This window comes from Cetorhinus maximus, chromosome 5, assembly GCF_964194155.1.
Source record: "Cetorhinus maximus chromosome 5, sCetMax3.hap1.1, whole genome shotgun sequence".
NCBI classification, from domain to species: Eukaryota; Metazoa; Chordata; class Chondrichthyes; order Lamniformes; family Cetorhinidae; genus Cetorhinus; species Cetorhinus maximus.
In genome coordinates, this window is record NC_135883.1 from 81,419,913 (window position 1) to 81,446,729 (window position 26,817).

General features: G+C 41.7%; 1 protein-coding gene across 1 annotated transcript in view; it reads right to left on the reverse strand.

The window, feature by feature from the left end:
- The window catches only part of lama2 (laminin, alpha 2), a 582,487-nt gene that overhangs the window by 31,285 nt on the left and 524,385 nt on the right, over positions 1-26,817 (reverse strand). The window contains exons 52-58 of the mRNA XM_078542125.1: positions 20,408-20,528; positions 20,078-20,254; positions 19,526-19,674; positions 18,536-18,712; positions 11,124-11,283; positions 5,831-5,943; positions 1-74 (exon numbers count right to left, since the gene is read on the reverse strand). The exon at positions 1-74 is cut by the window's left edge and continues 3 nt beyond it. Of these exons, the coding sequence (XP_078398251.1) occupies positions 1-74; positions 5,831-5,943; positions 11,124-11,283; positions 18,536-18,712; positions 19,526-19,674; positions 20,078-20,254; positions 20,408-20,528 (971 nt within the window). The remainder of the gene's footprint in view (positions 75-5,830; positions 5,944-11,123; positions 11,284-18,535; positions 18,713-19,525; positions 19,675-20,077; positions 20,255-20,407; positions 20,529-26,817) is intronic.

The window sequence follows — 26,817 nt, forward strand, 5'->3', positions numbered from 1 at the left end:
CGTGGTTAATTCTGGCCATATAAAATACAAGACCAGATTCTGCTTCTGTGTGGATTTCAAACTCAACTATTAGCCTGCAAGCAAGTCAAAACCTTCAATTAACATCCAATAGCTTGTCATGAACATAGTAATAAATACCATGCGAGAACTTATTTTCATGACTGGTTTCATCACACATTTACAGTGTAATTTTTAATAACTTTTCATTTAAAAGGAAGTATAAAATAGCATCTCCTCAAACTGCTTGTCTCTGTGAGAAGGTTTAAATCAAACTGAATAAATAACAAGTAAATACAGGCTGCCACTGCAATATAAAATGAAGTAAATCTCGTATTTATGGACTTTAAGCATCACCTGGGCACAGTGCAGAAAGGAAAGACTGTCCAGGGGGATTGCACACCCTTATCAGAATCTATCAGCTTTATCCTGTTAATTTCAATGGGAAGGAACTCAAATGAATTCTATGAAGGGAACAGATACTCTCTGCTAGCTTTCCCTTTCGCCAATTGCCCTATGATGCTTAACGCAAAGGCAGAAACAACAAAAAATGTAATTTTTCTTCTGCCAAACCACACCAAAGGTGTCAAATATTTCAAATCATGGCAAATTATTTCAAATTATTGGTTTGAGGTTCTCTCGACTTGTTTGGATGAGAGTGGGGGCTGCAGAGTGGATGAGCAAATTGACCATGGCACCGTGGTACAGGAAGCCATTCAAGTGGGGGGAGCAAAAAGGAACATGGTGGTAGTATGGCACTGCATAATGAGGAGGATTGACACTATTCTCTATAGCAAAGAGCGAGAGTCCAGATGGATGTGTTGCCTGCCCAGTGCCAGGGTTCAGAACATCTGCTCAGGCCTGAGAGGAACTTGCAGTGGGAGGGGGAGGATCCAGTTGACATGGCCCACATCAGTACTAATAATATAGGTAGAACTAGGAAAGAGGTTCTGCACAGAGAGTGTGAGGAGCTAGGCACTAAATTGAAAAGCAGAACCTCAGAAGTTATAATCTCTGGATTATTATCTGAGCCGTGTGCAAATTGGCATAGGGTACATAAAATTGGACAGATGAATATGTGGCTCAAAGACTGGTGTGGGAGGTGAGTTCCAGTTTGTGGGGCACTGGCACCAGCACTGGGGAAAGTTGGGGCTGTACCTTTGGGATGATCAACACCTGAACCATGCTGAGACCAGTGTTGTTACGAATCACATAACTAGGGAAGTAGAAAGGGTTTTAAACTAAATAGTGGGGGCAAGGGATTAATTGTGGAAAGATGTGGTATATCAAAGAGTAGAGATGAGGCAAGGGAGGAAAATAGTAATATGGGAAATGAGGGTTGGAGAATGGCAGGAAGGGACAGAGAGAAAAAAAACCTAAGAATGCACAAAGAATCAAAACTAGATATCACAAAGATAACAAAAAGACTAAACTAAAGGCTCTGTATCTGAATGCACATAGCATTCATAACAAGTAAATGAATTGATAGCGCACATTGAAGTGAATAAATATGATCTGACAGCCATTACGGAGAACTGGCTACAAGATGACAAGAATTGGGTCCTGAATATTGAGGGGTATATGACCTTCAAGTAGAATAGGGAGCTAGGTAAAGGTGGAGGGGTAGCACTGTTAATCAAGGATGGCATTTGTGTAATAGAGATGACCTTGTTACAGGAGATCAGGATCAGTTTGGGTGAAGATGAGGAATAGTAGGGAAAAGAAGTCATTAGTGGGAGTAGACTACAGGCCCCCTAACAGTAACCACAATGTAGGACAAGGTATACAAGAAGAAATATTGGTCATTTGTCATAAAGGGATGGCAATAGTCATGGATGACCCTAATCTACAACTGGAAAAATCAGAATGGCAGTAATAGCCTAGATGAGGAGTTCAGAGAATGCTTTTGAGATCGTTTCTTGCAGCATGTTCTGGAATCAACCAGAGAGCAGGTTATATTAGAGTTGGTATTATGTAATGTGACAAGATTAATTAATGACATCAGACTAAAGGCACCCCTAGGTAGCAGTGACAATAATATGATTGAATTTTACACCCAGTTTGAAAGGGAGAAGAGTGGGTCTAAGACTAGTGTTTTAAACTTAAACAAGGGCAACTAAAGGGGATATTTCAGAATACCCAGAATAAGTATGGGCAGCATCTTCCCCCTGTCGGGGGGTAATGTGAGGGAGCGGGCGCGGGTGGGCGGGTTCCCGACCAGCGCCCCCAGATGGGGGCGTGCCACCATTTTACGTGGGCGGGCCAATTAAAGCCCGCCCAGTGTGACGTCCGCTCAGAAGCACTGTGCGCTCCCTGTACGGGAAGGGGGGCAGGATTCCCTGAGCCGGGAGTGTGCTCTTTTGCGCATGTGCGTGAAAGAGTGCACTGATCTCCCTGAGGCAAAGTGCTACCTCAGGGAGATCAGGGGAAGCTATGAAAATTTTTTGAAGGGTAGAAAAATTTTTCCTGACATGTCACATGAGGTGGGACATGTCAATTTCTTTTATTAAAACATTTTATAAAAATTTTAATACTCTCATGAAACCTCATCCCGTCCACGGATGAGGTTTCATGTTTTTTATGAAGGCCGCCTGTGCTCTTTGCCTGCTTGCCAACCCTTAGGTTGGACAGGCAGGTCCACTAATCATTTTAATTACTTTTTTAATGGCCTTAATAGGCCTTTGACAGTTTGGCGGGCACACAGTCGATTTGGCTGGGCGCCCGCTGAACTGAAAATCTAAATGACGCGGGGTGACGTTGGGACGCCTGCCTGACATCACCCCGCATCATTTTACGCACCTGCGAGCGGGCCCCGCACCCCCGCTCGCCAACCAGAAGATGCAGCCCTATTTTCCAACTCTAAAAAAAATCTAAAGGGAGGACCCACCATCCATGGTTAACTAAAAAAGCTTGGGAAAGCATCAAACTTAAGGAAAAATCACCTTACTGTGCAAAGATGAATGGCAGGTTAGATGATTGGTCAGAATATAAAGCACTGCATAGAATGGCTAAAAGGTTAATCAGGAGAAAGAAATTAGAGTATGAGAGGAAGCTAGCTAGAAATGTAAAAAACGGATAGTAAGAGTTTCTACGGATATTTAAACAGGAAAAGAGTAGGTCCTTGAGAGAGTGAGAATGGGGAGTTAATAGTAGATAATAAGGAAATGGCAGATGAAATGAACAAATATTTTGCTTCTGTCTTCACTATAGAGGGTACAAAATACATTCCAGTAATAGTTATAAATCGGGAGGAGGAGAGAGTAACTTGGTAAAATTACAATCACTAAGGAAGCAGTACTGAGCAAACAGATGGAGCTACAGGCTGACAAGTTTCTGGGTCCAGATAGACTTCATCCTAGGGTCTTAAAAGAGGTGGCTAATGAGGTAGTCGATGCATTGGTGCTAATTTTCCAAAATTCGCTAGACTCTAGAAAGGTTCCATCAGACTGGAAAGCAGCAAATATAACCCTTCTATTCAAGAAGGGAGGGAGGCAGAAAATGGGAAACTATAGATAAAAGCAAAAAACTGCGGATGCTGGAAATCCAAAACAAAAACAAAAATACCTGGAAAAACTCAGCAGGTCTGGCAGCATCTGCAGAGAGGAACACAGTTAACGTTTCGAGTCCGAATGACCCTTCAACGGAGCTAAGTAAAAATAGAAGAGAGGTGAAATATAAGCTGGTTTAAGGGGGGGGGGGGTGGGACAAGTAGAGCTGGATAGAGGGCCAGTGATAGGTGGAGATAACCAAAAGATGTCACAGATGCCACCTTCAACACCTCTTTGTACTTTTGTCTGTGACATCTTTTGGCTATCTCCACCTATCACTGGCCCTCTATCCAACTCTACTTGTCCCCCCCCCACCTTAAACCAGCTTATATTTCACCTCTCTTCTATTTTTACTTAGTTCTGTTGAAGGTGTTGAAGGGTCATTCGGACTCGAAACGTTAACTGTGTTCCTCTCTGCAGATGCTGCCAGACCTGCTGAGTTTTTCCAGGTATTTTTGTTTTTGTATGGGAAACTATAGGCCTGTTAGCTTGACATCTGTCATGGGGAAGTTGTTAGAGTCAATCATTAAAGGGCACTTATAACTGGGCACTTAGAAAAGCTCAAGGAAATCAGGGAGAGTCAGCATGGTTTTATGAAAGGGAAATCATGCTTAACCAATTTATTAGAGTTCTTTGAAGGAGTAGCATGTGTGGTGGTTAAAGGGGAGCCTGTGACGTATGGTACTTGGAAAGCATTTGATGAGGTGCCACATCAAAGGGTATTGTGGAAAATAAAAGCTCACAGTGTAGGGGGTAACATATTAGTCTGGATAGAAGATTGGCTGGCAGAAAACAGAAAGTATGCACAAACGGGTGTTTGTCTGATTGTTAGGATGTGACGAGTGAAGTTCCGTGGAGGTCTGGGCTGGGACCTCAAATTTTTACAATTTACGTCAATGACTTAGATGAGGAGAGCAAAGGCATGGTAGCTAAATTTGCAGACGACACAAAAATAGGTAGGAAATTATGCTGTGAAGAAGACATAAGGAGTTTGCATACGAATATAGGTAAGTTGAGTAAGTGGGAAAATATCTGGCAGGTGGAATATAATGTGGGGAAATCTGAAGTTGTTCACTTTGGCAGGGAGAATAAAAAAGCAGAGTATTACTTAAACGGAGAATAGCTGCAGAATTCCGAGGTGCACAGGGATCTAGGTGTTCTAGTGCAGGAGTCACAATAGTTAGTATGTAGGTACAGCGTGTAATCAAGAAGGCTAATGGAATGCTATCCTTTATTACAAGAGGAATTGAACATAAAAGTAAGGACGTTATGCTTCAGTTATACAGGACATTGGTGACACCACATCTCGAATACTGTGTGCAGTTTTGGTCTCCTTATTTAAGGAAGGATGTAAATGCTTTGGGGGCATTTTAGAGGAGGTTTACTAGGTTGATATCTGGAATGAGCGGGTTGTCTTATGAGGAAAGGTTGGATAGGCTGGGCTTGTTTCCACTGGAGTTTAGAAGAGTGAGGGGTTACTTGATTGAAGCATATTTGATCCTGAATGGTCTTGACAAGGTGGGCGTGGAAAAGATGTTTCCTCTTGTGGGTGAGTCCAGAACTAGGGGACGCTTTTTTAAAATTAGGGGTCGCCCTTATAGGACAGAGATGAGGAGAATTTTTTTTCTCTCAAAGGGTTGTGCTTTGGAACTATCTGCCTCAAAAGGCTGTGAAGGCAGGGTCACTGAATATTTTTAAGGCAGAAAGTAGATCGATTCACGTTAGGCAAGGGAATCAAAAGTTATCGGGGGTAGATGGGAATGTGGAACTTAAAACACAAGGAGATCAGCCATGGTCTTATTGAATGACGGAGTAGGCTTGAGGGGCCGAATGACTTACTTCTGCTCCCTTTTCATATGTTCATGATTCAGCTCATGTCATCAAGATATCATGGAACAAGATATACCAAGTAATGTAATATTCAATTTAAACAAGAGGACAACTTATTTTATCAAACATATTAGTACAGAATCAAGTCCTATTTACTTGAAAAACAATTTTCCAAGCATAATAAACAAAAATCAGAAGCTTAAAATAATCTTTGCAATATGTTCCTCAATGACATTTGATTCTCTTTTTCTTCCCATAAAAGATGACCCTCTTGTTCTCTTTGTATTTACTAATTTATTACCAGCAGTGATATGTACTAATATGTTCTATGTCAGGATAAATATTTCAAAAATGTGCAAAATGAGGGGTGTGCTCTTGCTTATCATTTAGCCTTGGTTGTGAAATAGAACAGAACATCACATAGTAATTATATTGTGCAAAATTTCAACTGTTACCTAGTTTTGACTTTGGTATCATCAAACTCCATGGCTACATGACTATTTTTGGAGAGACCAAAGCGCTTAGCTCTCAGCAGTGCAACTGGGGGTATGTCCACCGCACATGTATTCTACAAATAAATGAGCAAAAGTAAAGATTTAAAACACAGACCACAGAAATACATCATCACTAAAACATCAACATTGACATAACTTGGAAAACAGCTGAGTATAGAAACATTCTCAGTCAATTCCACAAGTTATCCAATGTTGAGTGGTACAGCTGGGTGGTATGTTTGAATATTAAAAATACAAAGATCCAATATTATCAAGCTACAGTGAAACCTCCATTATCCATCTCACATTATCTACCCCTCAATTTTTCTGCCAGAATTTTCACAGGAAGAAACCTTCCTTGAGAAACGGTCACATTGGACTACTTCTTTAATTTTATTTCACTCCATTTTCTTGGTAAATAAAATTACGCAAGGTTTCTTTTGCTTTTTTGTAAATTGTACTTGCTTTTTCCTTTGCCAAATGTTTTGATATGTTGTATAAAGTTTAGCGACTCTTAAATATTTACTCACTTGCTTTACCTACTAAGGGGAGCCCCTCTAATGGAGAAAAGTAAAAACACTGCTGTAGTTCAAGCAATATTTTGGTCTAAGGTTTTTTTTGTGCTTCCAGGGTTATTTTATAATACAATCTCTCATTTCTATCATTAGTTTGATTCCAAATTAGAAAATCATGTAGTTAATTTGAGCTATGAAATGATCAAAGATTATAAAACCACACATAGTTATTTCAATCAAAAACACTAAAGGATCATGTCAGTTTTGAAAGCTGGAAAGGCTACGAGGAGTACTTTTGGTAAAATGTTTGCCTATAAATGTTATTATAAAAAATATAACAGTGATTTGTGTTGTTCTCCTTTCCATGACTATTTTTAAATGATAATTACATTAGTATACATGGAATAGAAGAAAGACTACTTAGTTTTTATATATTCATTTTATCATGATTTTCCAATATAAGCAACACGTTGACCTGTCTTGAAGCCACCTCTGGTTAAACTTTCATAAATCACGAGTTAGTCCCTAACTAGAGTACAGGGAACCACGCTTCAGGCAGGATTTCAAGGCCCCAGAAATGATGCAGATGGAATTTACTACAACGTTAGCAGGGATGTGGGACTTTTAAAAATTCATTTACGGGATATGGGCGTCGCTGGCTAGGCCAGCATTTATTGCCCATCCTTAACTGCCCTTGAGAAGGCGGTGGTGAGCTGCCTTCTTGAACCGCTGCAATCCCTTGTGGTATAGGTACACCCACAATGCTGTTAGGAAGGCAGTTCCAGGATTTTGACCCAACAATTACGTGGAAAAACTAGAGAAACTGAGGTTTATCTCTTTAGAGCGAAGGTTAAAGGGAGATATAATAGAGGTGTTCAAAATCACGAAGGGTTTTAATAGAGTAAATAAGGAGAAGCTGGGTGGAATCTTTGAATATATTCTTTCATTGGGAACAAATGCAGGGCCCAGATTCGATTGGCTAAGGGTCATGTAGGCCTGCATGATCTTCCTAGAGAGTTCCTGAAGTTGTAGACCCAATCAGAAGGCCTGCAGCTTTGGAAGGCCGGCAGTGACTGGGAGGGGTGCATGGTCCCCAGGCAGGAGAGCATGAGGGGATCTCAACAAGGAGGTGTCACTGGAGGCGAGCAACAATTTCATGCATGATGAGGGCTGAAGGTAGTCAGCACCTTGAAGCGGGAGGGAATTCCTCTGGAGGAATCATATTGGCCGTGGCCGTGACAGTGGCCTTGCCTGCCCACGGCCCTGTTATTAGGGTATAGAGCCTAGGGCTTCAATGGCCACCTGGCCTGCAGCCAAGAGTTCACCTCCACAGAGCTGCAGGGCTCAGCATTCAGTGGGAGGCTGCTCTGACACTGGGGACAGAGTTCTCTTCATTCCCCATTATTCTCTGAATTGCTAATTATTGCTACTGCCACTGAGGAGTGGGTAGTTACTGCCATTGTCCACCCATGATTTCCTGGAGGAGGAAACACACCCAAATCTGCAAGTTGGTCTTGCCTTTAAATCTGCCTCTGTGGGACCAGGAAGATTCCACCCACGGTTTGAGTGGCGGAAATGTAGATAACTAGTGATTTAAGGTAATTGGGGAAAGAATCAAAGGAGAGATGAGGAGATTTTTTTGCACAGTGAGTTATTATGATTTGGAATGCACTGTCTGAAAGAGTGATGGAAGCAATTTCAATAATAACTTTCCAAGAGGAAGGGGAAAAACTTGTACGGCAAAGGGCAGGTGAGTGGGACTAACTGGATAACACTTTCAAGGGGCTGGCACAGGTACAATCGACCAAATGGCCCCCTAACTACTGTATCATTCTAAGACTAATCATTACCAATCAAAGAGCAAGACTTCAGTGAGCAGAGCGGGGCTGTAAAGAGCGAGACTTTACTGAGCAGAGCGGGGTTGTAAAGAGTGAGACATTGATGAGCAGAGTGGGGTTGTAAAGAGCGAGACTTTACTGAGCAGAGCGGGGTTGTAAAGAGTGAGACATTGATGAGCAGAGTGGGGCTGTAAAGAGCGAGACTTTACTGAGCAGAGCGAGGCTGTAAAGAGTGAGACATTGATGAGCAGAGTGGGGATTACATTTAAGGAAATAGTATTTTAATTAAAAACAAACAAAAAGTATAGCAAGGGAGCTCAGTCCCATGTGTTGTACAGCCTGTAGCATGTGGGAATTCTTAGACACTCCTTGTAGTCTGGATGACCACATGTGCAGGAAGTGTCACTGGCTTGACCAGCTTGAGCAACAGGTTTCGGAGCTTGAGCATCAGCTGGAGACACAGTGGACTGGAAGCAGCTACTTGTAGGAAAGTCTACATCAGAGCAGTGGGAGTCATTCAAAAAGGAAATATTGAGAGTTCAGGGCCAACATGTTCCCATAAAAGGTGAAGGATAGGATCAACAAGTCCAGGGAACCCTGGATATCAAGGGACATAGAGGATTGGATAAGGTAAAAAAAGGAGGCTTATGGCAGATACAGAGGGCTCTAAACAGCGCAAGCCCTAGTGGAGTATAGAAAATGTAGTGGGGGGGGTGGGGTACTTAAAAAAAGTAATTAGGAAGAAACTTTTCCCATTAGCAGAGGTGTCAATAACCAGGGGGCATAAATTTAAGGTAAGAGGCAGGAGGTTTAGAGGGGATTTGAGGAAATTTATTTTCACCCAGAGGGTGGTTGGAATCTGGAACACACTGCCTGAGGGGGTGATAGAGGCAGGGACCCTCATAACATTCAAGAAGTATTTAGATGAGCACTTGAAACACCATAGCATACAGGGCTACAGACCAAGTGCTGGAAAATGGGATTAGAATAGATTGATGGCTGGCATGGACACGAAGGGCCAAAGGGCCTGTTTCTGTGCTGTATAACACCATGACTGAATTATATAAAAACATGTAAAAGTTCTATTTTATTCCAATCTATTTGACGTAGTGCAAGAAACAAACATTTTCTTTCATTCTGAATGCTATCCTGCCTGTTTAAAGTGATCTTAGATTTTTCTGCAATGTACCAGTAAAAGTCCAAATTAACCTTTTTTTAAATGTTTGAACAATGCATAAGGGAATTTGTTTTAGAACAATGATTTTTAGGTGATAAGTGAGCACTTCCTAGGGACTAAGAAATCTGTTCAAACACAATTACTGGATGACAAAAGGTACCAGAATGGAGCCATGGTCAGTAGCAAGCTTGCTGTTCCGCAGTTCAGAGAGATGCACATCCTAAGAAGCAGCAAATGTAAGTAAAAAATGTTAGTGATCAAAGCAAAAGATAAGCTCATATGTCAGCCATTTCCAGTAAAGCATTTTAAAATGCTGTTAATACCACACATAACAGAAGCCTTGTATATATATTGATAATAAAAAATTAAATTGAGCTACATTAGAAAAATATTCTAATGCTAGACTTGTGTTAGTAGCCAAATGTATACCTGCAAATGTTGAAAAGGCAAATTATAATGGTCTCAATATGATGAATACGTCTTTAAATTTATAATCCATTATTACTAATCAAAAATGTTGAACTATTTAGAAAAGCACACAATAAAAGCCATTTGGCCCAACCATGCCAGTGAATGCTCCACACAAACATCCTCCCATCCCTCTTCATCTAACCCCATTAATACTATCCTCAATTTGTTTCTTTCTCATATGCCAATCTAACCTCCCCTTAAATGTATCTAAACTGTTCATCTTAACCACTCCTTGCGGGGAAGTAACTCCAAACATTGCACTTTCATTCATTGGCAACCGAGCTGTTCAGGAGGATTCTGAGAGTGAGGTCAGGAAGGCATCACCAAACCAATTCTGGCAATTGTAATTACCCTGCATTTTACAAAAATAAGCACATAAAACCAATAGCAAAGGGGCGTTTATATATCCAACGTATAAGTGAATAGAGTTTCCTATTTTTACAATCCCCTCAAAATGTTTACGATCCCCTAACAAATCCTGATGGAGATGACGATAAGAGAGAAAGTAGTTGCCAACTTGTCTGTAAAAAATAAAATATTAGGAGCCCAAAACCATTTCCACCAATGCTATGCAATAAATATCACTCATCACATATTGCTTCCGTGAAGTCTTTTAACTGATATAGTTAAATAAATAGTTAAATAAATGCTTCATTGGCCACTAATGCTGCATAGGTAAAATAAAAAGGCAAGTGGTATTTTACCGACATAAATATTTTGGTTGCAGCTGAAATAGAATAGCAGTATAAAGAGGCAATTCGCAATGTTGTAAGCAATTTATATAATCTTTAAAAAAATAGCATTATGTCTTTTGATCTGCATGAGTTTTCAATTAATTCCAATAAGTAAATCATAAAATATTTCTCATTATAATTGAGATTTGAGGCTCTGAGCTACCAAACAGTGTGTGATTTATATTATTTATTTCCAGAGCCAAAGCAGCATTTATTGAATCTGACCCCCAGTAAGGCATAATTGCAGGAGAACTTTAAGATTCCTGATACCAGTGGGGAGCCTTGACTTCATCAGTGCAATTCTGGAAACTTGTATGCAGACTGTGCATGATTTTCAGATCTTTTAGTGGGCCAAGTTCGTCTCTATTTGCAACTAATGCTGTTGTCAAGAAAGCACGAACAAATGAGATCACCCACTATGTTAAAGTATGGTCAATCAGTTCTCTTTGATTTGAAAGTGGGAACAACTTTCATTAATGCATCATACAATTTATGCTAATTTGGCAAAAAGAAACTTACTGGAGCAGGTGTAGGAATTTTTTCCAGTTCTGTGATAGGTTTGACTGTGATTTCGGCTGTCTCAGTCTCCTCATCAGGAAGTGGTTTTGAAGGCTTTAGGGTTGGGCATCTCCCAATGTCTGCATGCTCAAAAGATACTGGTTGAGCAAAGTCCAGTGGTCTAAAAGAAAAATGCAAATATATGGAAGAATAATTGTATGATTAATATAAATCCTACAATATGCAGTACTGTAAGAATGGAACACCTATTTATAAAGGAACCAAGTACTACAGATGCTGGAAACATAAAATAAAATCTGAAAATGCTCAAAATATTCATCAGGTCTGACAACATCTCTGGAGAGAGAGAGAGAATTAGAATTCATTTTTCAGGTCAAGTGACCTTTCATCAAAACAGTTCATCAACCTGAAATGTTAACTCTGCCCAATATAGTGCCAGATCTGCTGTGTATTTCCAGCTAAGTATAAAGGTTATCAAATCACACAAATTTATCACAAATTCTCCCTTAATATGTATAACAGTTGACATCAGATACGTTTTAGTGATGCAATCGAACAATTAAGAACAATTCATGTCTCCAGAAAGAGAAAAGAGAAGCTAGTTGTAATCATGAAAATTTTGGACAAAAGTTGTTTTTACTCATGACACCAATAGTATCTATGACAAAATTAACCAAAATTAATCTTCTAGTATTATGAACAAGATTTATCCTCTGAACATATTCAACTATTTGCTTCAAAAGCATAAAAACACAGCAAGTTTTCTTCAACATAATTCAATACCTTGTGACTGGATGAGTAATTGTCCGTTAAAAGCAGTTTTCAACCGATGCAAATTTACTATAAAGAAAACCTTTTCATTACAAATCCAATGGGTAGTGGGAAAAAGAATAAAGTTAACAAAGGTTTTCAAGTTTTTTTTAGGGAATAGTAAATAATAAGCAATGCTGGACTAGATTAGATAAGAGGTAGTGAAAATGAAGAAAAATAGATATAGGCAACATTTTCCCTCCATCGGGGGGGATATGCGGGAGTGGGCGCAAGTGGGCGGCTTCCCAATTGGCACCCCCGGTTGGGGGCATGCCGCCATTTTATGTGGGTGGGCCTGGGTGGGTGCCGTCCAGTGTGACATCCACCAGAAAGGGCTATGCGCTCCCTGTGCAGGCAGGGAGGATTCCCTGAGCCAGGATTGCGCTCTTTCATGCATGCGCATGAAAGAGCACATTCATCTCCCTGAGGCTAAGTGCTGCCTCAGGGAGATTGGCTCAGGTTTGAAACTTCAAATAAAGATGAGAAAAAAATTTTGCTGCAATGTCCTCTCATGTGACACTGTCACATGAGTTGGGACATGTCCATAACTTATATTTTGAAATATTCTGAGATTATTAAAACACTCATGAAACCTCTTCCCGCCCACGGACGAGGTTTTATGCTTTTTCAGAAGCCTTCCAGGGCTCCCGGCCTGCCCACCAACCTTAAGGTTGGATGGGCAGGTCCATTAATGATTTTAATTAGTTTTTTAACGGCCTTAATAGGTTGTTGACAGGTCGGCAGACACGCAGCTGACTTGGCTGCGCGGCTGCCGACCTGAAAATCTAAATGACACGGGATGACGTCAGGACGCACGCTTGACGTCACCCCGTGTCATTTTACGTGTTGGCCAGCGGGCCCCGCCCCCGCTCGCTGAACAGACGATTCTGCCCATAGACTCTAAAGAACAGAAGAAAATAGGGATAGCAGTTTGAGTAGAATTAAAGGCGATGAAGTTCTTTAGTGTTCTCCCACTCATTAACTGTAACTTTGATCAAATACCTGTAGCAACTATGAGCAGAATTTTTAGGTCAGCGGGCGGGCGTGGAATAGACCTTCGATCTTGATTGGCCCCCAACCGTGATTTCACACTAGCTGGCCAATTAACAGCCAGCCAGCGTGAAGCTCTCACCGAGAAACTCAGCGCTACTGGGGTGGGGGCGGGAGGAGGGTGGGCGCTGACATCAGTGCGGGTGTAGGCAAATGCTGACAGAAAGCTCCCTGGAGGCAGGGAGCTGCCTCAGGGAGCTGATGATCTGAAAAGCATCAAATAAAGCCATTAAAATCAGGAAAAAAATGTCCAAGCATCACAATCGGTCACCTGAACATATATATGATAAAAATGCTACATAGATTTTTATTTTTCTTTCATTTAATAACAGAAACCTCATCCCGCCCTTGGGTGGGGTTTCATGAAAAATATAAAGGCCGCCTGACCAATTCGCTCATCCACCAACCGTAAGGTTGGATGGCAACGTAAAATTGTGCCGTTAATGATCTGAATTGGCCTCTTAATTGGACGCACTTCTGCCTTTTGCACGTTCCCACTGCGAGCGCGCGGGATGACATTGGGATGCTCACCCGACGTCATCTCGTGTGATTTCATGCCAGGTCAGGTCGGATGTACACCCGCCCACCGAGCTAAAAATTCTGCCATATGAAACATAGCCTAATCGCTGCCTCCACCTTTCGTGGAAAATCTGCAGCTCTTCTGTCAAAGTTATGGAGGGTGACTGGAAAAGCAACAATGAAAACTCAGCCCTGAAGTGTTTTAAAATATACATTTTTCTACAGAATTATTCTGGTAATCCTACTGTTGACATTGACGAACATAATCATTGTAACATTAGCATGTTACATTAGTAGCTCAATAAGAAATTGCATGCAATGAAAGCAGAATACAAATGAGACCATAATCGGTGAAAGTATATTCAATGGGTAAAATAATTTTGCATGAAAGCAAACATTTTACAAAGAACATAATTACATTAATGTCCACAGGAATTTCTAAATCATTCTCCATAGTATAATGTGTTCAATTCAATTAATTTAAGGACAGTTATTTGGTAGTACAGAACTTGAGCATTACTGAAGAAAGACATTTGGTTGAAGCATTTCATCTTGTACTCATCAGGACAATCGCAAGAATACCAATGTCAGGGGAAGCAGCAACTTTATACTGTATGATTGGTTGGCAAATGGACTCTGATTGGTCCAGGTGTTGCCACGGAGAATGCATCAGCTAATGACAGTTAACTGCCAAGCATTGTTTGAAATGTAAACCAGGCAGCTTAACTCCGATTGGTCAAGGCATTGCTGAGGAATAAACCAGTGAATGGCTATCACTTATTTTGTTTAGCTGAAATAGGCACAATGTGTGTGTATATGTTCTTTCTGACTGCAAAGAACAGAGCCCTGTGCATTAATATATGTAGCTTCCAGTACACGCAAATACACCACACTATGAGCCTGACTGACAATCTTAAATTGGTTGTCAGTGTAATTCTTAGCACAATGAGGGTAGAACCATCCCAGGTTTGCACTAAGTACAGTAGTAGGTGGGTAAAATGATGATTTACCCACCGGTCGCGATGACGGATATTCAAGTTGTATCATCCCAAACCCGCCATATTATTTATGCATTCCCGGAAAAGATGCCGTTCCATGGTGGGCGGGCTCTCATTTGCCTGCCCGCCACCCAACCTGCCACTTCATCACACCGGGTGCCATACTTAAAGTCCAGCCGCAAGCAAACATCTCAGTGCTTCCAGACCACCACTGGAAGACATGGCCCTAAAACTGAAGAAGACTGCAGGCCCAGGTTCAGTGACACGTCCCTTGAGTGCCTTTTGGATGCCATGGAGGCCTGCCAGGATGTCCTCTACCCCCGCTCTGACTGCAGGATGGGCAGTGGCATCACCAACCAGGCTTGGGAGATGATGGCAGTGGTGGTCAGTGCCAACGCCCTTCAAAAGAGGACAGCCACCCAGTGCTGCAAGAGGATGAATGGGTAAGTCACTCTTCTCATCACTTTCAACTCACACACTCACAAATCCATCACACATCCACAGGGCTCTCACTCACTGCCAGTTCAAGGGACATCACCATTCACTCTCTCACACACAACTTCATTGTCCTCATCCTGCCCATGGGACCACTCACCACCCACACACACTAGGCATACTTACCATCTGGCCTTGCAGGCATCCTGTTTACACTCTCTCCATCTCTATTCATGCAGGACAAGCTGCACACAACAACAGGGAGAGGTCGCAGACCGGTGGAGAGATGCCTGAGATCAAGGTCCTCACCAACTTTGAAAACAGAGCCATCAGCGACGATCTGGACCTGTCCTCTGCTGACAATGAGGTCAGCGCTGCTCTCCAAGTGAGGGTCCAGCAATGCAACTGGTGTGCCAATCACCAAACAGAGGACGCGTCTCTGGTGGTCCCACACCAGCTGCACATTCTCCAAATGGAATCCCTTGTGGTTGATGTAGTTGACTATGTGTTGCGACGGAGATCTGAGAGCCAAGTGAGTGCAGTCGATGTCACCCTGCACCTGTGGGAAAACCAAGATCTGGGTGAATCCAATCGCTCTTGCATCCTGGCTGTCCTGGTCCCGTGCGAAATGCTCAAAGTTGTGTGTCCTCGCAAAGATGGCATCTGTGACCTAATGGGTGCATTTGGGGTGGAGGCTTTGAGATCCCGCAGAGGTCACCTGTGGAACCCTGAAAGGAGCCAGTGGCATAGAAATTGAGTGCTGCGGTCACTTTCACAGCTACTGGCAGTGGTTGCCCTCCATGTCCCCTTGGCACCAAATCCTGCAGCAGGTGGCAGATGTGAGCGACCAGTTTCCTAGACATGCGCAGTCTTTGGCGACACTGGTTCTCAGTCATCTGCAGGAATGACAGGTGCTGTCTATAGATCCTGGGTGTTGCTAGGCGCTGACCAGTGACGGTTTGTGGTGGCTCTTGGGCAGCGTGTGCGGGAGCCCCAGCCGCCCCTTCTCCCTGAGATTGCTGCTTCTGTCTCTGCGCAACCAGGAGCTTCAGTCCCTCTCTCCTCCATCTTCTTTGTGCTATCAGGCATACAGCTAGTTCACCAGGCTCCAAGATCCTGATGTACTCCTCCTGCAGGGTGGAAGAGAGAGACATGCGGTTAGCATGGGCGTACCAAGAACCTGTCCTGGTTACCAAGAACCTGTCCCTTAACAATTCCTGGTAGTGCTGGCCAACACTTGGATGGCTAGAGATTAGTTGTGCTGCATGGCTGCCCGAAACCCCACCATCTCCGCCCCAATCCACCCGACTGATTGGTGGCAGATTTGTCCATTGGACTGCATGCTGTGCTCTCAGCTCAGGCATTCTCCCAACCCACACTGCATGGCTGCCCTGTTGCCTTGAACCATGGGGGAGACTGGCGTAAACCAGGACATTGCAAGGGGCTATGAGCACCTCCAGCAGTGACTGCTCCATGGACAGCTTTACTGAGGAGATTGTACAACGTGTGCATCGTCCAACTACTCTACTGTCCACTAAAATGCCCAGGACTTTGTAGTCTGTGCCAGGGGGTGGGGTGTCTGAGGGGGGGTGGGGTTTGGTGGTGAAAAGCTTTGGAGCATTTGGCAATTGGTGGCACTTAGATGCCTCTGCATTGCTTAAGCGGGCAGACAAGCTAGATGCCCAACTTCCATCATCAATGTGGATGCGCTGAACTGGCTCAGCTGCAGAGGAATGGTCACTTTATACAGGTCTCCCAAATGCATGGCTGCTACCCTTGCCCACCACCCTACCTCCCACCCCGAATGCCTGTGCACTATATTCAACGGCAGGGCTGCCCTTCACAAGTCGTTTCAACATCAAGGCTACCCTTGCTCTCCTCCAACAAGTTGCTTCAACGGCAGGGCTGCCCTTAACCCTGACACCCCCGATGCCCCGCAAGCTTGAAGTCCAACAGGCGACCCTGGCGAGCGCTGCACAACGTTTCTGTGTACCCACCTCCGAGTTCCCCTCAAAGCACAGGCAGCCATGAATGTTGCATATGTGCTGTTGTGAAACACGTCGGCGAGTTTTCCTGCCGACGCGGACGGACGATCCGGTGGGCAGGGAGGAAACAATTCCGGCAGGCAGGCCTAGTAATGATCTGCTGATGTATTACAATGAGGCTCCCAATATCCAGTAGTGGGAAACACGCCTGCCATTGGCAGGTTGAACAGATTATTGCAAACTGATTTCACACTGACATAAAATCCATTGCACCATATTGTCTGCTCATGCCACCTCGCCGGCGGGCATCGAAAATTCCGTCCTGAGGATTATTCAGCAAATATTTTCCAATCGTAGAATCACATCTAATGTTGGACACTGTGTTTTGAGTTTTGCAAGGATGGCCTGGTTGGGTACAGTCTATACTTTGCCCATTGCGAACAACAGAAAGGACATGCTGTTTGATACAATCCGCAATCTTTGGGATGTATGGCCTAGATACCTAGCATCACACTGGCACTAAAATTCATAAACCACATTACTCACTTTTTTTTGATAGGCAGAATGTCTTTTTGGCTTAATGGCAGCCTCCTGTTGATGGTGAATACCACTCGTGTTGCTACTGCATAGTAGCAGCTTGAAACAGCTAGCTTCACCTGTTGCTCAAATTTTTGAGATACCTTGCCCTTCCAAGATAATCTGAGGTAGACTGTGCACTTTTCAGGGCTGGAAGAGACAGCCTTAGGCCCATTCATGAGTTTGCACAATATACAGTGTGAAATGATCTGATCAGGGTAGCCATTATCCTGCTGTTTGCAACAGGCAAAGTACAGACTGTACCCAACCAGCCTGTGCTTGCAAAACTCAAAACACAGTTCCCAACATTAGATGTGAATTTGAGATTGGACAACATTTGCTAAATACTCCTCAGTGTGTTAAAAATAATGCTGACAACCAATTTAAGATTGTAAGTCAGGTTCATTTGCATGTACTGGAAGCTATTATATATATATAAAAAAATAACAGAATCCTGTTCTTTGCAGACAGAAAGAACATGTACATGCATTGCGCCTATTTCAGCTAAACAAAATAAATGATACCCATTCGCTGGATCATTCTTCAGGGCAATGTCTTGACCAATCAGAGTCAAGCTGCCTGGTTTAAATTTATAACAATGCTTGGCAGTTAACTGTCAGTCACCATTAAATTCCACTTGCCAACCAATCAGCATGCTGCTCTCATACAGTATAAAGTCGTTGCTTCCCCTGACATTGGTATTCTTGCAATTGTCCTGATGAGTGCAAGGTGAAAAACTTCGACAAAATGTCTTAATCAGCAATGCCCAAGGATATTGTTATAAAGGTCATTTACCAATCGAGCAGTTTAAGAGATTGTATACTAGGAAATCATGGATCCACTGCCTGTGGTTTTCCCTCCAATTTTAATGGATGGAAATGTATGGACGATTGCCCTGATTTCTTAATTTGGTCTTATGTTCAACTGCATTCATTTGTAATATGCAATCTCTAGGAGTACCTAATTGAGAAATAATCCCATTTATTTTTCCCTCTCCCTAAATTTGTATTTTTCGTAGGAGTAATGAAGCCTTACTTACACTGAATTAATAACTAAGTTCCATATACAGCCTTCAAAAGGTGTGATACTTCTTAACTGGCTGATTTGGAATGAGACAGGAACACCTCCAACAAACAGCCTTTTAATATTGAGAGGCAGATCATTGGGTAGTCGTTGTCTTTGAGCTTTTTCTTCATTCACTTGCACTACGAGCAACCTGACAGCAAAAAGAATCTCATGTTATCTGCATATTTAAGGCTTTTAAATACAAGACAGTAGAAATAATTAATTAAAATTCATGCCAAACCATTTGTTCCAACAGAAACTTGTATATGGAGCATTATGTTAACAGTACAAATGAGGAGAAATTTCCTCAGGTTTATAAATTTGTTAGCAGCCAGCGTAAATCGTCCCTCCCAGAAAGTGGCCAAGTTCAGTTTTAGATGCTTCAGTGAAGTTACCAGTGGGCACATAATAATCAACCAGGGCAGCATTGAGGGTACACAGTAGTCACCTAGGACAGCATTACAGGCACATAGTAATCTGCTTAGACAGCATTGTACATTACATTGTAGGCAGCTGAGACAGAATTGGGGGTACTTAGGACAACAATGGGCACATAGTAGTCAGCTGGGGCAGCTTTAGGCACATGATACTCAGGTGGCTCGTGACTTCAGTATCTCCAACATCAGAGAGGTGAGGATTAACATCAGGAAGTTTAAAATCAAATGGGGTTTCTGTTCCAATTATGATTCAATGACCATGCTACAAAATGAACATCAGGAGAGAGAGCAAGGTCTAGGTACTGTCCTCTCATTTTATCCACATATAACAGTGATTGCACTATGTCATTCATTTATGCAAAGCACATTATAAGGTACTAGTTCTAACTGACTAGCCTGCTAAATTTCAATGTCAGGCTCACTGGAGGAAATTCCAAACTTTTGTTAACAGTAAAGATATAAAAAACCCACTAGAATTAAAAAAATTCAAACCAAGGCATTGTCAAATAATTTAGGAACTATCATACCCTTTAGATCTATGCAGTCTAACACTATGTTCCTTTCCATCATTGAACACTACAGATTCTGGTTTGATTGTGACACGCCGATGTTCTCGAGTTCCAGTAGCGATATGTACTTCCAAGCGCCCTCTGTTTAGGAAAACTGCATAGTAGACCTATTTGTATAAAGCACAAACTTATAGTACAGGCTACCTGGACATTATTGGCAATAATTCATTGATCATAACAAAGAGTATTTCAAGGTAAATATATGACACAAGAATATATCCTCCTACTGCAAATTTTTTTTACTAATTTTCTTGGTTATAGGGATACTACTGGGTGTTAGATGTCTTTGAAAATATTGAATAACCAATACCAAACAAAAGAAAAAAACATTTTAAAAATTGCGTATACTTAATGAGTAACATAACAAATACTTAACATATTTAGTATTTCACATGTCTATTATTTTCATTGGTTCAATATGTAAATACAATATGCTGAGGAGCATAAAATAAATACTTAAAAGATGTTAACAGTGACCAATACAACAGAATAATTTATAGTAAACAACACCTGTCCAGTTTGGCGGCGTTTTCTCCTGAGTTGAGCTGAAGCTTTTCCACTTCCATAAAGTATCATTCCAGTCTCATTTTTAGTGCTGAAGGAAAGAGATATTTCTGTGCCTACATTCAATGCATGTGGTTGAAGCTCAACAAATCCAGGTTTATGGAAGCTAACAGTGTGGACATTCTGTCAAAAAGAGCACATTAGTTAACATAAAGGAAAATACTAAGACAACCTCATAAACAGGAGCATGTACTGTATGTTGTTAAAATACATTATTTTGAAAACAAAGAAAATTGCTGTCAAATGTACAATATCATAAAGCCAGAGATAACAAACCTCCAATATACAGCCTTTTGTTAATCCCAGGTAATCTGTGCCACTCAACAAATTATATGGTGACTGGGAAATTTCTATATCTCTGAGGCAGCCACTATATTTCTTTAAATTGACTTCAGGCCTGTAACAGATAAAAGTATTTTGTCAATGTAAATTTGCCAGTGTTTTTCTAAAATTATAGACACCTTACTGAAATAATGTTGAAGAAATAAAATTAAAACACTGGTGATAAAAGAGATATTAATTGTAGGATTAAAATTGACAATAAATATTTCTCCTCACTTCTTTAACCCACTGTGGAAACATTTAGAAGGAGCACATAGTTACAAATAGAAGATTCACTGCTAGGATGAAAGAAATTTGGTTTAACTGCTCCATTAATATGTCATAAGAGTTCTTTTGAGATGGGGTGAGTGCAATTCTTGTGAAGAAATGCACTGTTGTTCATGATTCTTCATGTAAGGTTGAATGTATTCAGGAATCCTGCATTTTAGTAGGATATTGGGCACATGTGTAGATGACTAATGTGCCAAGGCAGGTACAAGCATTCAACTGTCTCTATTAAATCCCGACTTAAGTCTCTTGCTGAGTCAATATGGTATAGTTACTAATAAATCCAATAGGGAATTCTGGAGAAGCTTCTTTATCCAAAGAGTGGGTGGAAATGAGGAACTTAGTACCACAAGGAGTAGATGAGGCAAATAGCTTAGATTTATTTAAGGGAAAGTTGGATAAACGCATGAGGGAGAAAGGAATAGAAGGTTATGCTGATAGGGTTAAATAGAAAGGGATTGGAGAAGAGTCTTATGGAGCATGAACACCTAAATGGGCTAGTAGGGCTGAATGGCCTGCTTCTGCACTGTACATTTTATGTAATTCCATGAATGGTCCTTCTGAAGACATCTCTTCTAGCTCCTGTTCATTGTCCTCTTCTGCTATCAGTTGAGGATTGCTCTCCTTTTCAACCTAATATATGGCAATATCCCTTTATCAGGAGAAGTGGTATAAGACACAGCAGGTTACAATAACCTTAGACACCTTAGCCAAGCTCTACTACAAATGGTCTGCTGATTAGTCAATGTATCAGATAGTTTACTTTCACATCTTGATAATTTGTCCTAACAAGACCCAAGTAGCTGCATGTGCTTCACTATATCTTTCTTTTGTCTTGTGCAAGGGCGTCTGAAAGGAGTCATGAGCTCAGTCTTGCTACCCAAGCGGCCATCCCATCATCCTGACTTGGAAATATATCGCCGTTCCTTCACTGACGCTGGGTCAAAATCCTGGGACTCCCTTCCTAACAGCACTGAGGGTGTACCTACACCAGATGGACTGCAGCAGTTTAAGGAGGCAGCTCACCATCACATTCTTAAAGGCAATTAGGAATGGGAAATAAATGCTGGCCTTGTCGGTGATGTTCAAATCCCATAAAAGAATAATGGTGACACCATGGATTTCTACTGCAAAAACCTAGCAACTACCATGGTAGTGGGCATTAACTTGCGTGATTCTGTATCCAAGGTCACAGCAGCACATTCAGGGAGTGGAACCCTTTTCTGTTCCATAGTGGGTAAGGATCTATGTGTGTCATCGATAATATTCTGCTTTTTGTTGTGGGGGGCTGGTGATGGCAGAAGACAGATGGTAAAAGTTCAGATCTGTTTTCTCTGTTGGCTGGTTTCCATGGAAGAGTTAATTAAATCACTGGTCTGGGAAAGCAATGTACCTGTTAATTGCATGACTCAGCCATGCACTGATATGAATGATTTGAACGATCTGAGGCATAAAATTCAAGGTAGCAGACACCTTGGCAGCCTCTGATGAAACAATCTTTGAAGTGATTTTAAGGTCTGCTAAAGAAGACTATATAGTGTCTCACAGCCTCCCCGATGAACCATAGGCACCAACTTTAACTTTTCCACCAGACGGAAACCAATCAGGTATCAGTTACAATGGGTTAAGTCACTTACGCTCTCTGGTTCAATTGCCTTCCTGCTATGTCTTGATCTTAACCTGATCTTCTGAGCAGGTGAGTGTGAGAAGGGCACTAGGGCCTTCTCTAAATAAACCGATTGTGTCTGATGAATTCATCAGGACCTGATCTGTAATTTTACTTGAAAACTTGTGTGGGACAGCGGTGATGTCTTCCCCCTCAGGCCAAACCAGATTGTGGGCCAGAAGAGGTCCAACAAGGCAAGTGTAAAGATACATTTTTAGGTTTCTTTGTGGACCAGAAGGAGCAGGAGTGCTCCGCCACTGATGGTCGTACCTTCAGCTGCTTGGCTTGAAGCTCTCAAAAGCCTCCCTAATTGCCTTTGTCTCCCTGTCCTCCTTTAAGATCCTCCTTAAAACCTACCTCATTGACCAAGCTTATGGTCATCTGCCCTAACATGAAACAAAGTGTGACATTTTGGTAGGATGATTGAGGAGAGGTAACATAAAATAAAGGATACAATTCTAATGGGGTGCAGGTGCTGATGGATCGGAGGGTGTATGTGCACAAATCGTTGAAAGTGCCAGGACAATTTGAAATGGTGATTAATAAGGCATCCTGGCTTTATCTGTGGAAGCATAAAGTACAAAAGCAAGGAAGGTATAGAGAACCTTTATAAAACATTGGTTTGGCCTCAACTGGAGTACTTTGTCCAATTCTGAGACTACACTTTAGCGAGGATGTGAAGGCTTCAGAGAGGGTTCCAGGGATAGGAACTTCAGTTACATGGACAGAATGAGAAGCGGGGCCTGTTCTCCTTAGAGAAGAGAAGCTTAAGAGCAGATATGATAGAGGTGTTTAAAGTCATGTGGGGTCTGGACAGGGCAGCTACGTGAAATAGTTCCCATGGACAAAAGGGTCGAAAACCTGAGGACACAGATTTAAGATGAATGAAAAAAGAACCAAAAGGTAACATGAGGAGAAACCTTTTTACATAATGTATGGTTCAGATCTGGAATGCAGTGTTTTAGCATGTGGTGGAGACAGGTTCATTGTGACTTTCAAAAGTGAATTGGTTAGTTACCTGAAGAGAAAAGCTCTGCAAGGCCATAAAGAAAGGGTGGGAGAGTGGCACCAACTGAGTTCTCTTGCAAAGAGCCAGAACAGACACAAAGGGCTGAATGGTCTCCTTCTGTGCTGTAGCCATTCTATGATTCTATGGCCTGACTTTTCCTGTCGGCGATTTGGGGGCGGGGCCCGCTCGCCGACGGGAAAATGATGCAGGATAACGTCGGGGGTACCGCCGACATCATCCCAGTCCATTTAGATATTGAGGAAGGCGGGCGGACAGCGAAACCAGCTGTCTGCCTGCTGACCTGTCAATGGCCAATTAAGGCCATTGACAGGATAATTAAGGTAGTTAAAGGCCCTGCCCGTCCAACCTTAAGGCTGGCGGGCAGGCCAGGAGCCCCAGCGGGCAATAGAAAAAACATAAAACCTCATCCACTGGCGGGATGAGGTTTCATGTCCGCTTTAAAAATGTTTAATAAATTTTATGTGATATTTATTAACATGTCCCATCTTGGTGACATTGTTACATGAGGGGGACATGTTAATAATTTTTTTATTTTTCTATTTTTTAAGTTTGTAAAACTTTCACTGATCTCCCTGAGACAGCACTTAATCTCAGGGAGCAGTGAGCTCTTTTGCGCGCATGTGTGACAGAGCGCACTTTGACAGATGGGGAATCCGTCCCCTCCGTCCCCCAGCACAGGAAGCACATAGCGCTTCCCATCGGGCAGGCCGCTGGATGGGCCTTAATTGGCCCGCCCACTTAAAATGGCGGTGGGGCCCGCTTCGGTGGTGGGGGTCGGCTGCCTGCCCACCGCTGAGCCGGTGGGGCCCGCCCGCCAACCTAGGGCAAAATTCTGCCCTATGATTCTAAAATCTCCTTATGTGGTTTGGTATCAATTTTTTCTTGATAATGTTCCTGTAAAGCGCCTTGGGACATTTTACTCTGTTAAAGGTGCAATATTAATGTAAGTAGTTGTGCTCCTCCAGGCCACATAAGCAACCCTAAAGATTAGGGCTGTTGTCTGTCAAATACGATCTTTTTGGGCATATCAAGGTACAAATATTTTAGCCTGTAGGTGGCAATATATGGGCTCCTATGTGGCAATATATGGGCTCCTATATAAGTTTAAATGCCTGTCTTTCAATGTCTTTTCCTTTAAAAGGATGCACAGTGGAATAGTCCTATGTAGATCACGGATAATTAATCCCTTTCCAAAGAAACCCTTGATGGGTGATGATGTGCAGTTTGGAAAAATATGAATAACTAGTAGTGAAGGTTAAAAAAACCAAAGCAGCAGACAAAATCCTAGGCCAAGACAACCCATAAGCTGACACGTTGTGAAGAAAGAAAACCTGATATGCCTCAAGGAACCTAACAGCTAGTGCCCATATTATATGTGCACTAAGTGACGCAGCACTACTCTGCCAATGTAATTGCATTATAGAACCATTAGTTAATTTATATTAAATTTAGGCATTAATGAAATTGGCTCACGCCAGATGTGCTGAGCATCCCTGACGTATGGCACTGAGGGTTGTGCATGGTGCACAGAGTGGGCCTCAGCGTTCAATATTATAAGTCACATGTATCTGCTGAGTAGAGATATCCCAATAATAACTGCATTATTGGCCCCTATATCTTACCTCAGAATCAGAAATTCATTCATCCGATCAAGCTTGAGTGGATCAACAAATGAACAATTCATTTAAAGTTCCGAAGCAATCTATAAGAAGTCAGTAATATGCTCACCCCTCTTTAGTGGCACCCAATGCAGAATCATATCTCACAATGTGTCACACATTCAACTGACGCTAATCTTTTCTCAATTTCTGGCTTATAGTTTACAAACTGGGACTCACACCTGTGTGTTCTGTAAAACATCCTCAGTGCATGATACATACCGCCTGACTAGAATAGGTCAGCAGATTTTATTAATATTCAATGACCAGATCAAACCTTCTTTCTAAATAGCAATGAGTTATTTAAATATAGCATCATCAGTGTTCTGCACAAGCACACTGTGTATTGCAACATTTGATGCGCGTTGTTTGCAGGGTGCAACAGCAGTAAGCGGTTTGACTGGCTAGCAGGAGTAAAGCTTGCACCTATGGCATAAAGAATGTGAAATGCTAGCTTCACATGATGTAAAGAACATCAAATTGCGATGGAATTAAGTGCCTTAATTGCGAATATTAACATTATGCGCTTTAAAAAAAACATGCACTGAAACACTCCTTACCTGGCCTTCATACTGGATTAAAAGAAGTACAAAAGGAAAACAAAATTATTATGTTAATATAATTTATATATAGTTATTAGAAAATTAGAATTTCCTGAAATATAAACAGAAAATGCTGGAAATACTCAGCAGCATCTGTGCGGAGTGAAAGAGAGTTGACGTTTCAGATCTGTGACCTTTCAGATCTGTGACCTTTCATCAGATCTTTCTCCAAAGAGGCTCCACAGATGTTGCTAAATATTTCTTGCATATTCTGTTTTTTATTATTTCAAATTTCCAGCATCTGCGGTATTTTATTTTTGTATCCCAAAATTTGCCTAATCTTTCTATACTGCTTTTGGAATCAAAGCTTTTCCTAATTCTTGTTTTTATAAAGGATTAATTAAGGATTTTTTTAAGCATAGATTTTTTAATAATCAAGCAGAAAAACAGTTTGGAATTGACATCCTTTTCGTTTTCTTCCCACTCTTGAGTTTAGGAGAATATATTGGCTGAAAGTGAGTGATTTTCACACGACACTGACTGCAAGACTCTTCCACAAATGTACTCCCATAAACAAGAGAGAGTTACCATTGTTTCAAAGATTCATTACATGTGTCTCAGAGAATAAAGTTTTTACACAAAGCATTAGAATCCAATCAGGCATCTTTACAATTTGGATTAGTTTCCTCCCTCTTTAGCACCATATCATACACTACTGTGTCAGGAGAAACAACTGCCTGACAACATACAATTCCATGGATTCTGCCAATGTAATTTCTTGATAAATTTGGTAGTTGCATGCTTAAGCTCTGTGAAAGGTTATTTCTCCAACAGTCTCGATTGCTAGAGTTTATACCTTAGAGGAAATCTAAGTAGTACTAATGTCAATTTGGTGCTGGAAAAATCAAAGTACTGTGATGCTGAAAATCTGAAATAAAAAGAGAAAATGTTGGAAACATTCAGCAGGTGAGGCAGTATCTGTGGAGAGGGAAATATCAGGTCAACAATTCAGATCAATGATCTTTCATCGGAACTGATGAATAGGATTCTGACGAAAGGTTGTCATCCTGAAATGTTAACCCTCTGTTTTTCTTTCTCCATAGATGCTGTTTGGTCTGCTGAATGTTTCCAACATTTTATGCTCTAATCACTAGATTTTGGAGTTAAACTCAATGAGGTAA